Source organism: Sorex araneus, chromosome 3, assembly GCF_027595985.1.
Source record: "Sorex araneus isolate mSorAra2 chromosome 3, mSorAra2.pri, whole genome shotgun sequence".
Taxonomy (NCBI): Eukaryota; Metazoa; Chordata; class Mammalia; order Eulipotyphla; family Soricidae; genus Sorex; species Sorex araneus.
In genome coordinates this window covers 31,331,386-31,345,572 of record NC_073304.1, presented here as the reverse complement: position 1 = coordinate 31,345,572, position 14,187 = coordinate 31,331,386, and the positions used below count along the sequence as shown (strand labels likewise).

General features: G+C 43.5%; 1 protein-coding gene across 4 annotated transcripts in view; it reads right to left on the bottom strand.

Moving 5' to 3' along the window:
• Positions 1-14,187, bottom strand: part of DCAF5 (DDB1 and CUL4 associated factor 5) — a 114,049-nt gene that overhangs the window by 59,376 nt on the left and 40,486 nt on the right. For all 4 annotated transcript variants that reach the window (XM_055130502.1, XM_055130501.1, XM_055130504.1 and 1 more), the window contains one exon: positions 13,357-13,486. In XM_055130502.1, coding sequence (XP_054986477.1) covers positions 13,357-13,486 — 130 coding nt within the window. The remainder of the gene's footprint in view (positions 1-13,356; positions 13,487-14,187) is intronic.

Genomic DNA, 14,187 nt, shown 5'->3' with positions numbered 1-14,187 from the left:
CTCGAGGCTCTGAATAGAAGTCCTGGCCAACTATACTTTCAGTCCCTGCTGAGGGCCAGTGAGATGGCTCAATAGGCTAAGCCCATGCTTTACATGCAAGCCGGGGTTTGATCCTCAGCCGAGCACGGTCCCTTGAGCACAATCAGGAGAGACACCCAGAGCACTGAGCTGGGAGAAGCCCCCAATCTCCACCAAATGTGGCCCAGAAACCACCACCACCACTGTGCAGGGCCCAGGCCTCTCAACAACATTGACAGAGGGAAGGGCAGAGGGGCAAAGGCGAAAATCACAGTAATCAGTTGCTTTGCATGGACCTTATTTCAATTCACAACCGCAACAAAACATTTATGACTCAATTATTAAAATTAAACATCAACAAAACATGTCATTTTATTAAGAAATTATTTTTCCTTTCAGTCATTTCATTTTTTTAAAATGATATAACATAGTTTATAATCATACCAGTGTTTATCATTCATTAAATTTTTAGGTATGATACAAATGTTGTTGCTCTATTTTTTGCTTAATTAAATAGTTAATATTTTTGGTTTTGGGACCCACCCAGCAGTGCTCAGGAGTCACTCCTGTCTCTGCATTCAGGAATCACTCCTGTGTTCAAGGAATTTTAAGGGGTACTAGGGAATGAACCCAGGACGGCCACATGCAGAGAAGCACCTGCCATCTGTACTACCTCGCCAGCCCTACTGCTGTTTTTCAAGGAATTCCCTTTTGGAGGGGACCTAGGGATGTGTTGGATGTGTCAGATGTTGGAGCCGTGGTTGAAGTGCCACGACTACAGACAATTCTGGAGGTGTCCCCTCTCCCCTACCTGCTCCATCCCCGCATTTCCAGGAGGAGCACCACAGTAGCAGTAGAGCAATTACTACAACAAAGGATCATTATTCTTTTTAATTCAAAAAAATGGGAGCCACACCCAACAGTGCTCAGGAGCTATTCCTGGCTCTGAACTTAGGGGTCGATCCTGGAAACCATGTGGTGCCAGGGACCAAACCCAAGTTTCCAACATGCAAAGTATGAGCACTGGCCAGCTATTTATCCAGCTCACGAAGAATATCTTCAGGGTCTGATATGGTAACACCATGTCCCTAAAACATACACATTTATGCTCTGTAAAGTCATGTTACTTTGGGACTAGAGAGATAAAACAGTGGGGAAAATGCTTGTCCTGCAGGAAATTGATCTGAGTTCATTCCTGGCACCACCTGTAGTCCCCTGAGCCTTACAAGGTGTGACAAAAAAAAGAGAAATGAAGTAATTTATTTCAATTCTAAAAAGTAATTTATTTCAACTAAAAAAGAGAAATAATGTTAAAAAAATAATCATTTTTTGAGGGGCTGGAGAGATAGCACAGTGGGTAAGGAGCTTGCCTTGCATGCAGTTGACCCACATTCAGTCCCTAGCACAACAGATAGCCCCTGGGCAATGCTAAAAGTGATCCCTGAGAAATAATAATATTAATAGCACTGTAGCACCTTCGTCCTTTTGCTCACCAATTTGCTCGAGCGGGCACCAGTAACGTCTCCATCGTGAGACTTGTTGTTACCTGTTTCTGGCATATTGAATATGCCACGGGTAGCTTGCCAGGCTTTGCTGTGCGGGCAATAATAATAATATTTTTGAGGGAAATTAGAGATGACAAAAGAAATACGATTGTACACTGATGATAATTGTTGAACCTGGGTCATATTATGGTAGAGTTCATTTTATTATTCTATTTTTCATACATGTGAAATTACTTTTTATTAAAAAATTTTCTAAAGAAAATTTTATTTTTTTAAAAGAGTCCACTTGATGAATAACATACCCCCCTGAACAGACCTGGGGTGTAATAAAGGAAGGATATGAAAAGGCAACACACCCATCATTCACCAGATATTCTGGTCTGAACCTAAGTCTCTTGTTATAAAAGGCACATTTGTGCTTGATGAGAAAAAAAGGCCAACAAAGCAAACAGATTCTGGATCTGCAGCAAATTCCAATAGGACTGCTGACTAACCAGAAGCAATGTTACGAAACAGTAACTTTTTCTTTTTAAATGGCAGATCCACATGTCTCACCCCAGATCAACAGGGACACTTTTGAGGAGGGGTGGGGGGGAGTGGGGGTGCTGGGATGGATACTGGGATCATTGATGGAGGGATGGGTACTCGATCTTTGTATGACTGAAACTGAAACGCAAGCATGAAAGTTTGTAAATCTGTAACTGTACCCCACAGTGATTCATTAATAAAAAATGTTTTAAAATAAACTAATATAACTTTAAAACTAAATAAATAAAATTATGTATAGCTCACCAAAAAAAGAGAGAGAACTTGTGGACTAGAATACTAGAGTCAAGGTGTCTTCCAGAGAATCCAACTGACTCTCGAGCTCCACCTTGTGGCCCAAAATTAACACTCCGAGAAAGAACCCCAGGCTCCCACATAACCACAACTGACAGGCAGAGGTTAACACGAACCCTTACAGTTAGTTTCCTTAGAGACATTTTTACCCATGCCATAGCACTCATTGTTTAAAACAATCCCAGAAAACATTCAGAAAAATCTTTGAAAACATAGTATTTGGGGATGAATGTAGCACTGTATAACATTCAATATTTACATAATACTCTAAGTACTGCGTTAGGAATTAAGTTATTTATTATCCATTTGTTTGGGGGCCACACATGGTGGTGGTCAGATGTCATGCCCAGCATGCTTCGGAGGGCCACATGGGGTGCCGAAGACTGAACCCGGGTCTGCTGCGTGCAAGACAAGCATGGACTATGCCACTGTATTATCTCTCTAGCCCAGGCACTATAAAATAAAGATGAATAAAACATGACCCTGTCTTTAAACATCCACAGAAAGAAAGACAGAGACATAGAATAGGGGTAATGATGCCTGCCTTGCAGGCGGCCAACCCTTTTTCAATACTTCACTCCAACCAAAAAATCCACAGAAAAGCAACAGTACAGATCAGGGCGAGTGTCTCCTTTCCGAGAAGCAATTGCTGGGCTCTAGAAAGGAAATCAAAGACCAAATACTGATCGAGCTACAGATAAGACAGTCATCTTCTAAAAAATAACCAATAATGGCAAGAACGGTGACTGAGATATGCAACATGAATGCCACAGACCACAAACGCTTTACTGAAGTTCCAAATATCCCTTCCTCCAAAAGCCTCTCTGCCAAAATTGTGCTAGGGACACAGTGAGTAATAGGAAGGAGGTTTGTAGAGTCTAGAAGAAGATGACTTAACAAGAAAGTTTTACTTGATGGGCTAATAATTTTTTTTTGCCTTTCTGTTTTTGTTCATTTTTGAGCCATACCCAGCAATGCTCAAAGGTTACTCCTGGCTCTGCACTCAGGGGTCATTCCTTACAGGCTGGGTAGGGGGGCCCATATGGGATGTGGAGGATTGAACCTGGGTTGGCCATGTGCAAGGCAAGCATCTTATCCCCTGTACTATTTATCCAGGCCCTAATAATACTTAATTCTGAATCTTGTAGGGTAATAACTAACACTTAAATAAAGAAAAATCATGAGAAAGTGGAGAAAACCTTCTCTATGTGTGCTTGTTGTTTTTTTATTGTAGTTTGGGGCTTTTGGGGCTTGGGGACTACATCCATAATGCTCAGTTACTCCTGGCTCTGTGCTCAGAAATTGGCTGGGAAACTTTATGTGGTGCCAGGGATTCTAACCAGGTGAGCTACAGATAAGACAAGCATCATATCTCCTGTACTATCTCTGTCCCCTCTGTGTTTGTACATGGAGGAAGACTACAGGAGAGAAGGGTTATCATATAAGTGAAGGGGGAAAAAAATTGCTTGCTGAAGGATTTCTAGTTTATCCAGTAGAGTAGGTCAAACCTTTATTCCAAATAACACTTTCATGAAGTATCCTACATTGTGTTGCTGGGACTATGACACGGCTATTAACAAAGATAGTGAGAAGCCTCTAGAGCGTCTCGACAAGGAAATGGCAAGAATCGTTTAAGGGTCCGGTGCAGACAGCTAGCTGAGAAGCCAGGGCAGTCAGCACCTTTTGGAAAGAGTGGTATAGACCAGAAATGGTGCAGCAGCATTAAGACTAAAAATTAATGGCTAGATAAGAACATGAAGCAAGCTGATTATGGCAAAGAGAGAAAAGAGTGAGAGGGGATTTGGATTTCAGCCAAGATGATAATAGTGATGGTGATACTAATAGGTTTTAAAAGGCATTACAGTTCGGGGAGGGGAGAACATCTACAACAAAATGTATAGAACGTGCCTACGTATTTATTATATATGCAGATACAGGAAAGATGGTAATAGGTGAAGAAAAACAGAAAAGGTGGCTAGGCCTGGAGAGATAGCATCAAGTCTGAGACTATGATAGAGACTCGGGTTCAATTCCTGGTATCCTCTGGTCACTCAAGCACCCTCGGGAGCATTGATACCCAGGCTAGAATCCAATCCAAGCATGGTTAGGATATAGAAAAAAAAAAAAAAGCCAAAACCAGGGGGCTGGAGTGACAGTATATGGGTAGGGTACTTGTGTGGCCCGGAAAACAAAAACTAACAAGAACTAAACCAAACCCCCAAAACAATGTGTGACTAGCCACAAGGCATGTCTCCTGACTAAACCTAATCGTCTGGACAACTGAACAATCACGCCTGGCTTCTCTGCTGCAGTTTTCTACAGCAGGATCTGAATGCCCGATTGTCTCCCTTTCCATTCAAGCCAGCTTCCTAAAAGGCTGGTGATATTGCTATAACCATTGAAATGTGGCAAATATCTATGTGAGAACAGTAGTAACTTTGGATTCTTTATTTATTCTCTTTAAGAAAAATATTAATTTGGCAGCAGGTAGGGCACTTGCCTTGCACACAGCCAACTGGGTTCAAGACCCAGCATCCCAAAATGTCCCCCCAAAGCCCTCCAGGAGTGACCCCTGAGCACAGAGTCAGGAGTAAGATCTGCACACCTCTGGGTATGTCCCCCAGCCCCCCCCAAATGAAAACATAATTTAGTAAGGTATGTTAATTCTAAACATAGCTCCATAAATTTTACACAATTTATACATTTCACCTACCTAAAACACAGGGATGAAAAAAACATCCATTCTTTAAAGTTTCAACAGTCATCAGAGTGTAAAAGCCTTTTGGTCTTTGGAGTTCAATCCCTGAGTTCCTTTTTCCTCTTATGGTATAAACAGCCCTCAAATGCAATGTTATAAAAATTGTCTTCTTCAGAAGGCAAGGAGTTACCTGATATTTGTCTTTATAGAAATGAAATTGAGACACGCTCCACAAAAAAAAAAAAAAAAACCCAACTTTTTTTTTTTTTGGCTTTTTGGGACACACCTGGCGATGCACAGGGGTTACTCCTGGCTCTGCACTCAGGAATCACTCCTGGCGGTGCTCAGGGGACCATAAGGAATGCTGGGATTCGAACACGGGTCGGCCGTGTGCAAGGCAAACACCCTACCCGCTGTGCTATCACTCCAGCCACCCCCCCCAAAAAAAACATTTAATACTGAGGAATCCAAAGTCAGGCAAGATCCTTTGAACAGTTACTGAAGGTAGGAATTCTCAAGCCTTGCCCATTTCCAGATGTTATTTACACAGTATGTAAAAGTACCATCATATAAGGTAAGTCTTTAAAGGAATTTCTGACTTGACCTAGTTTTATTATAGAATGAGAGAAAGCCACTCTCTTTATGATCTTTGTCACAGCAAGACCTATCACAGAACTAACAGTAACTGGCAGAAGTGGACAGAAACTTAGAATAAGAGAAAGGGAGGGAGGTATAAGCGAGAAGACAGCTAAAATCGGCAGTGACAAGGGGGAGACAGGCAGGAGGCACAGAAGAACCTGACTGTTCCTTAATCTCTGAATGTTCGAGGATCTCCAGTCTACTGCAAGTCCAAGCAAGACATAACTGAAATACTGGCCAAGACAACAAAGAGCAGGTCGTGCAAAGAAGACAGCAGAAATAATGAAATAAACTGACCTTGTCCAAATATTCCATGTCGATTTATGTATGTGTCAACCTTCCCGTCTTACTCAAGTTCCCACCCTGTGGTCAACTCATTACCTCTAAAATCCCAGAAATGGACCTTCCTTCCTCCAGGGCTTACAGGGCCAAGCAAGCAGATAAATGAGGGAAGCACACACCCAGACAAAGAGAGCAAGCAGTGGCCAAAGCTTTTCCATATGAAAAGCACTCATGACCTGATCCAGTTTAAACTTACCACTTTTACATGAGAATAGAGGGAATAAAGATCTGAGTGGCATCAGATCCTTGGGCTTTTTTTCCCCCAAAAAATACTGCAATTTTGTTTTTCTGTGATTTTCAAAAAAAAGATGACAGTATGTAAGTCAAACAAAATATCTCTGGGTTGGATCTGGGTATGTTCTGAGAGTTTATAGCCTATGGTCTATAAACCTTTGCATCAAAATGAATAGCATGTGCAGATTTCTAGGAGCAGAAGAGCATACATTTGGAAAAGAACACAGAGACAGGTGACTGGCAAGGAACAATAAAAAGGGGCTTAACTTCTAATGGCAAAAATCTAAAGAATTCAGGGGCTGGAGCTATAGCACAGCAGGGAGGGCATTTGCCTTGCACACGGCCAACCCGGGTTCAATTCCAGCATCCCACATGGTCCCCCAAGCACCGCCAAGATTAATTCATGAGTGCAAAGCCAGGAGTAACCCCTGAGCATAGCCAGGGATGACCCCCCCCAAAATTAAAAAAAAATTAAAAATCTAAGGGATTCAGACAACAGAGTTAGATGGGTCTGTGTGAAAACATCTGAGAGGAATTCTGACAAAGTTCTATTGCACAAAGGAGGCTGGAAAAAACAAAACAAAACAGAGACCCTACTTGGGGTATGGTCGGAGAGTTTATAGCCTCTGTTCTATAAAGCTTGATTACAAAACCAGGCCAGAGCTAGGTACATGTAGCTTAGTGGTACAGCACATGATTCGCATAGGTGAAAGCCTGTGAACAGCAAGAATGACAAAATAGTTGAATAGTAGAGTGGTAGGAATACACACACATTATTTCACCACTCTGTGCACTAATTTCCATCTGATTAGAATAGAAACGGTATGACAGGATAACATATGGTTTAAATAAAGGATTACTGGTGCAATTTTCTTTATCCCTGGTAATGGTTAACAAATATTAGCTATTATTTATTATGAGATACTGTGAGGTGAAGAAAGTAGCTCCAGATCACCTGGCCAGTAAGTCCTCTACCTTGACTTGGAGCCAGGATGTATAACTCAGTTCCTACTAAAGCTACGGTATTCAACCATTTTGTTGTTTTATTTTTCTAAACTTTTTTTATTGGAGGAGGGACTCCCCCCACAACACACCCACACCCACACTCACACACATACACACACACACACACACACACACACACACACACAAGTGGTGCTCAGAGTGTTCTTCACATGGTGCTCTGGGGACCATTTGTTGCCAAAAACTAAACCAAGGGAATCCCACATGCAAAGCATGTCCTCCTGTCCTTTGAGCTACCTCCTCAGCCTTATTTTCAATCTTTTTACATCAGCACATGTTCACAGACCAGTGGTTAAAAACCAGTGCTCTCAACTCACTGAGGTAGACCAATGATTTTCAACATTTTTATATCTGCAAACAGAAACCATGGACTTGCAGTTGAAAACCAAGTTCTTCTACCTCCTCTTGCCCTCCTGGGCTAGCTGCTTTTTGTAGTGACAAAGATAAACTCATGCACAGATAAACTATCATCATCATCATCATCATCATCATCCTTCTCCTGTTGATTGTCAATTTTCTCAAGCAGTCTCAGTAACATCTCCATTTGTCCTAGCCCTGAGATTTTAGAAGCTTCTCTTTACTCGTCCTTCCCAACAGTGCTGCATTGAGGCTCTTTCAGGGTCAGGGAAATCAGACCCATCCTTATTACTGCTTTTGGCATATGAAAAAGCCATGGGGAGTTTGCCAGGCTCTCCCATGCAGGCAGGAAACTCTCGGTAGCTTGCCAGGTTCTCCCAGAGGGAGAACTAGGCTATAAGAGGTCGCTTCCAGGAGCTTGGTCTTAAAGTCTCTGGATGTTGGCCATTGGTGGGATTACACGGCACCACGAGCAGTTTCTGGGTGTGACCGCCTAGCTACTGGAAAATGGGAGATCTGGGTGGAAGAGGCCCAGTCCTGATCTGAGCAGGCTTGGAGATCTTGGCCCCGGGTCCCACACACCTGGGTTCCTCTGCCGGTTCCCTCATGCATGAAGCTCGTCCGAACATGTGGAGAGGGGCCTTGAGCATGGCAGTGGCTGGGTTCCGGAGGACCTCGGCCATGGGGACTCTGCTTGGGGCGGGGAGGGAAATTCAACCCAACCCCTCCGAGGGGCCCCAGTGAAGACAGCCAGGTGCAGGGGGCAAGAGACTCTCAGATAAATTATGCACACACATAATTTTATCTCAACCATAATGTGACATCTCCAGCTCCCTGGCGCTAAGGTTCTTAATATGTATAATGAGGATGCCAGATCAGATGAGAGCTACTGTCCCTCCTAGAGCTGACATTTTATTCTACCACCTCCCACCCACTTGTTTCAGAATAGCAGCAGGGGCAAAAATGGGCCTGCTCCCACCGCTATGGAGGTGATGCTCAAGTAAGAGATACTTGATGCTCAAGTAAGCATACTTGATGTAAGTAAGATACTTGATGCTCAAGTAAGCTGGGGTTGGGGACAAATTGAAACTGTCATCCTGGCACAAAGTAATCCCCAGGTTAAGCAAGGAAGGTATTCAGTGTGAGGCCCCGCCCTTATTGTTCCAGGGAGACTGAACTCATTTCTCAGAGAACTAAAATTCACTCACACGCCCAATCTGTTATAAGCTGAAAAGCAAAAAGCCTGGTAAAGATCTTAATAGGCGCTAAATCTCTCTCTTTTTTTTTTTCTGAATAATGAGTGACTATTACTCGTTGGGTGGAGAGGGGGTGAGGCCAGGGTCTCTGTGAAAAGCAGATAAAAACTCTCCTTGTCCTTAGAGAAAAAATCCTTATGTGCTCAGACATACGGGCATACATAATTTTTATCTGCAATTAAAAAAGGCTCACAAATTCCCCCAAATCTTTTTTCCCCAGACTTTAGATATCGCTTAAATTAACCTAACCTGTTTCAGGATTATCTTTCTTAGGTATTCAGAACTGCCCCAGGAGCTGAGTTGGGATTTCAAGCAGCTGTGATTAGAAGACAAATAAACCATCTCTTAGAAAAAGCACAGAGCCTTCTCTTCCTGCCACCTACCAATTCGAATTGGGGGAATTTGAATAAAAAAGATCTATGATTTAATTCCAAAACACCAGGGAATGATGAATAACAAGACTCCAGGAACATATCCCTTTTCTGTCTAATCCATAAAACCTCACAGAACCTGTTATGAGATGGAACAGACAAAAACATCCGAAGTCCCCATAGCACTGTGTTCCTCTTTCATTCCAAGAAAATAAAAAATCAGTCAAGATTGCCAATGAACCTATTAGATGACTTTTCTCCCATATGGGCTTTGAAAACTATAGGTTTCCAAAGCAACCATATAAACTTCAGCCATAACTGAAGCAAGCAAGCAGAACAAGGACATATATTTTCTGCCTTAAGCCTGAAAAAAGCCTAAGTGTTGAGTTTGGACAAACATGCACAGCTGGAAGATTTGTGAATCAGTGCAGCCTTGGGTGGTGTCAGAACAATAATCATTATCAAAATTTTAAGAACAGGCCAGGGATGTGGATCAGATGGAGGAGCATATGCCATACAAGGCTAGGCCCAGGATTCAACCCTCAACACTAAACTGCTCCTGAGCACTGGTGACCTTCTCCCCCAGCACCATTGGGTGTGGCTCTACGACAACAGCTACAACATCATCGACAACAAATACATGTCCTTCATTGTATCACTGTCATCCCGTTGTTCATCCAGTTACTCGAGCGGGCGCCAGTAACATCTCCATTCGTTCCAGCCCTGAGATTTTAGCAGCCTCTCCTTACTCATTTTTCCCCAATGACTGGAGGCTCTTTTCAGGGTTAGGGGAATGAGACCTGTTATTGTTACTGTATTTGGCATATCAAATACGCCACAGAGAGCTTGCCAAGCTCTTTCATGCAGGCGGGATACTCTTAGTAGCTTGCCGGGCTCTCTGAGAGGAATATGTATATATTTCCCTTTATGACTGTGTCATAATCACGTCCTTAGATGCAGATATTTCAAAGGCTGGCCAGGATAGAGAAGTAGGTAGGTTCAATGGAGCACTGTTTCCAATGGCACAACCTGGAGGCAAGATGACCTAGTTGCTGAACACATCATAAACACAAAGTATCAGGGGCTGAAAAGATAGCAGTACAGGTAGTGTACTTGTCTTACCTGGGGCCAAATGATTCTGGCCATATGATTCTGTGAGCCAGCGGGGAAAGATCTCTGAGTGTAGACCCAGGAGTAAGTCCTGAGCACTGCCAGGTGTGGCCAAAAAAAAAAAAAAAAAAAACAACTCCAAAAACCATGTAGCCATTAAAAGAATGTGCTAGATCTGTGATTGTAAATGCTAATTTCAACAAGCTTCAAGACAGTGAGAGAGCTTGATTAGAGGGTTCTCTTAATAATGCATATTCATGCTGATATATAGAGATATATCAAATTATGCTCTGAAAAGATATACACACTATAGTTAACTTTAGAGAAACTGACTAAAGATCAGTAAGAAAAAGAACCATAATGTATACAAATAGCTTTAAAAAAAAAAAAAGAAGCAAAAAACCAAAACCAGTGCTGGAGAGATAGTACAGTGGGTATGGCACTTGCCTTCCATACATCTGACCCAGGTTCAATCCCCAACATCCCAAAGGTTCCCTGAGCCCCACCAGGAGTAATCCCTGAGCACCACGGGGTATGGCACAAGAAAACAAAAACGAACCAAAAATACCACCAAAACCCAAAACAAAATAAAAACCAAAAGCACACAAAAATAAACATGTACATAACATAAAAAATTTATACTTTACTTTGTTTTCGTTACACTTCTGTAGTTATAACCCCTAAAATCTGTTATCTCACTTAACTTTTTTTTTTTTTTTTTGCTTTTTGGGTCACACCTGGCAATGCACAGGGGTTACTCCTGGCTCTGCACTCAGGAACCACCCCTGGCCATGCTCAGGGGACCATATGGGATGCTGGGAATTGAACCCAGGTCGGCCTACCTGCTGTGCTATCGCTTCAGCCCCTCACTTAACATTTTTAAAAACAAAGTCAAATTTAGTAGGGAGGTAAGTTGAAAGAGAGGGACCCATATACAAACATGATAGATAACTGGTGGAAGAGGCCGTAGGGAAATTGAAAAAAAATAAAGCACTCAGCCCTGGCCCCACCCTCTCTCTCCTTTCTCTCAAGACAATGCTGACTTCAAAAACTACTCACGATTTCCACTAGGAATGAATAGCTCAGGCCCCACACTAGCTGTCAGCTATTAATGACAATTGGGAGACAGGAGACTGAGGTAAAGAAAGGGTTGGCATAGTTCAAAATCCTGCCTTTTATAATTGGAACACTGATTGCTAAAGTTAAAACATGAGAGCTAGAAACAGGAGACTGTCCCCTGATGAAAGAATCCCCCCTAAGCACGCAGTGCAAGGGCACAAAGGGGTCCAGCAACTACAGGCATTTCAGCAGCAAGGATGCAAGAGCGCAAGAGTGAGGTGCATTGCAACATGGGCAGCACCCCCCCACCCCCACGTCTGCATCTCGGAGAGGCGTCCTCAACCCCAGGGCCACCCTCTGGGCTACACAGATGCACCATAATTGGTCCAGCCACTCCGACCACCCCCTGGGGAGCATTAGCTGCAACTAAACATGATGAAGGAAGATATCCTCTAGATCTAAGTGCCCTGCTTTATGAGACCCGTAAAATAAATCATAACCTCATATACTTTCCATGATATTCTTCTGCAATGCTGCTTTACAAAGTAAGAAGTTCCTTTCTCACGGACTTTCTAGAGGAGGCAGCAGGTCATAAAAGAATTCCTGAAGCACAGCTAATGTAATAACATACAGGTGCCATAAAAGGTCATCCCTCCCCCTTGGAATTTAAGGAACATAAAAGAATTCCCCCTCCTGCTTGCTCCCCTCCACATATTTCCCTTGGTGACACTGAAATGTCCCCATTAGTCGTTCAGCCTATCTGCTCAGAATTAGCCTAAGTGCACTCTTCGAAACATTCAGTGCCTGACACTGTAGTGTAGCAGATACTAACTTTCATTTTTCCAGTATAGGTCCTTTTGAGAAACTAAAAAAAGTAAACTCCCTACCCAGAAAACTACAGAACTGAAATGAATACATAATTTAGTTTCCATGCAACTGGGGGGTGGGGGGGGTTGGAGGAACTAAAAGGATAGAATTACAAATGCCCAAAGACAATGGAAACAACTGAGAATTGGTCCTCAGCAGGAAACAGGCCACTCTTGTGGGGGAGGGGCTGGAGGGGAGAGGGCAGGGAGGTGACTACAACCTTGGTGGAAGAAAGTACTCAAATGGGAGGAAAAGGGGGTGCTGAAAGATATAGGGATGGGGGGGGGTCAGGGAGGACAATGGTGGAAGGAAGTAGACACTGGTGAAGGGACTGATGTTGAAACATTGTATGCCTGAAACCCAGTCATAAATCATTTTGTAATTTTATAATAACTAAATGCAATTTTTTTTTTAAAGAAGAGTCTCTGCTTCAGACACCTGGGGATAGTACAGCAGTATGGACACATGCACCCCATAAGGGTTCGAGTCCCAGCACATCTCCTGGTACAGCCCTGAGTATCACAGGTGGAGGCCCCAACACAACAGGGATGGTGGGGCCCAAACAGCATCATATCCTCCGGCCCTTGTGCTGAACCAACAGCCACTAAGCCGAAAGTTGGCCACGGGGCCCTGGACCCTCCTGAGGACCACTTCGCAGCAGTTCCCCCTCCCCAAAAGAAACCTCGACCCAATAGCAAGGCATCTGATAGCCACCCCCACCTCCCATCCCCAACTTCAAGCACTGAGGAACCCCGGGTCTACGCCGGAAGGCCATACTGAAAGGAGGTTCTGACAATCACCTACATTTGCTGAGAACTGACATACGCATCCAGGTCCCACCTCAGCAAGGAGTGTGGCCTCCACCCCCTGCCTGCACCTCCGGAGCCAGGCTCCCCGGTCCCAGGGACATCAGCACATGTGAAGACACTTCCAGCTGCTATCCACTGCCAAACAGGCTTTCTCAAAACCTTTGCTGGCTCTTCACATTACCTGAGTTGTAGCCAGTTTTAACACCGATGAATAAAAAGGGGGCTCACCTCTGAGGTTTTCGAATATCCCAGAGTCCCACTCCTTCCTTTGAATTGGCCGTGGCCAATAACCGGGGCTCCACTGGGTTGAACATGACACTGTGAAAAGCTGATGGGTAGTTTGCCAGGCAGAAGGGCTCTGTAAAGAGAGAAATTTATAAGGTTATGGCGGGAACCTCTGGGCCAGGAGACAAGCAAGAATGTGAAGAAGAGCAGTTAGGGGGCCAGAACCCCAACACAATACACCATTCCAAGTGGCCCTCATGCCGGGAACCAAGTCCTAGGACATATTCTACACAGAAAATCTAAAAATGGCATCATAAACACACATGTTAACAATCTTTAAGCCATATTAATATATATGTTTGCACATACACATATATATGTATATATTCAAATTCAGTGATAATATAGACATGGTCACTATAAATGAGACGGTAAACTGTTTCACAGTAAATAAAAGTGAATACGTGAGCTGAAGAACTGTAAAACCACTTGATCATTTACTGGCAGGGTTACTATACCTTAATCTAAATGTACTAGTGTTTTTCTTGGAGGGGGCTCCCAGTGCTCAGGGGGCCTGGAACCACTTTTGGCAATAATCAGCTACTGTGCGTTGACGGTTCAATGCCAGGGTGCAAGGCAGTGCCAGTGACCACCAGGACCATTCCAATATTGCTCAAAGGTCTCCAGGACTATACTGGGAGTGCCCAGTGGTCATACAACTCCGGGGATCAAACCAGGGCCTTTACATGAACCCCTGCCCCCTGTCCCAAATGTCACTGTCATCCTGTTGCTCACGGATTTGCTCAAGGGGGCACCAGTAACATCTCCATTGTG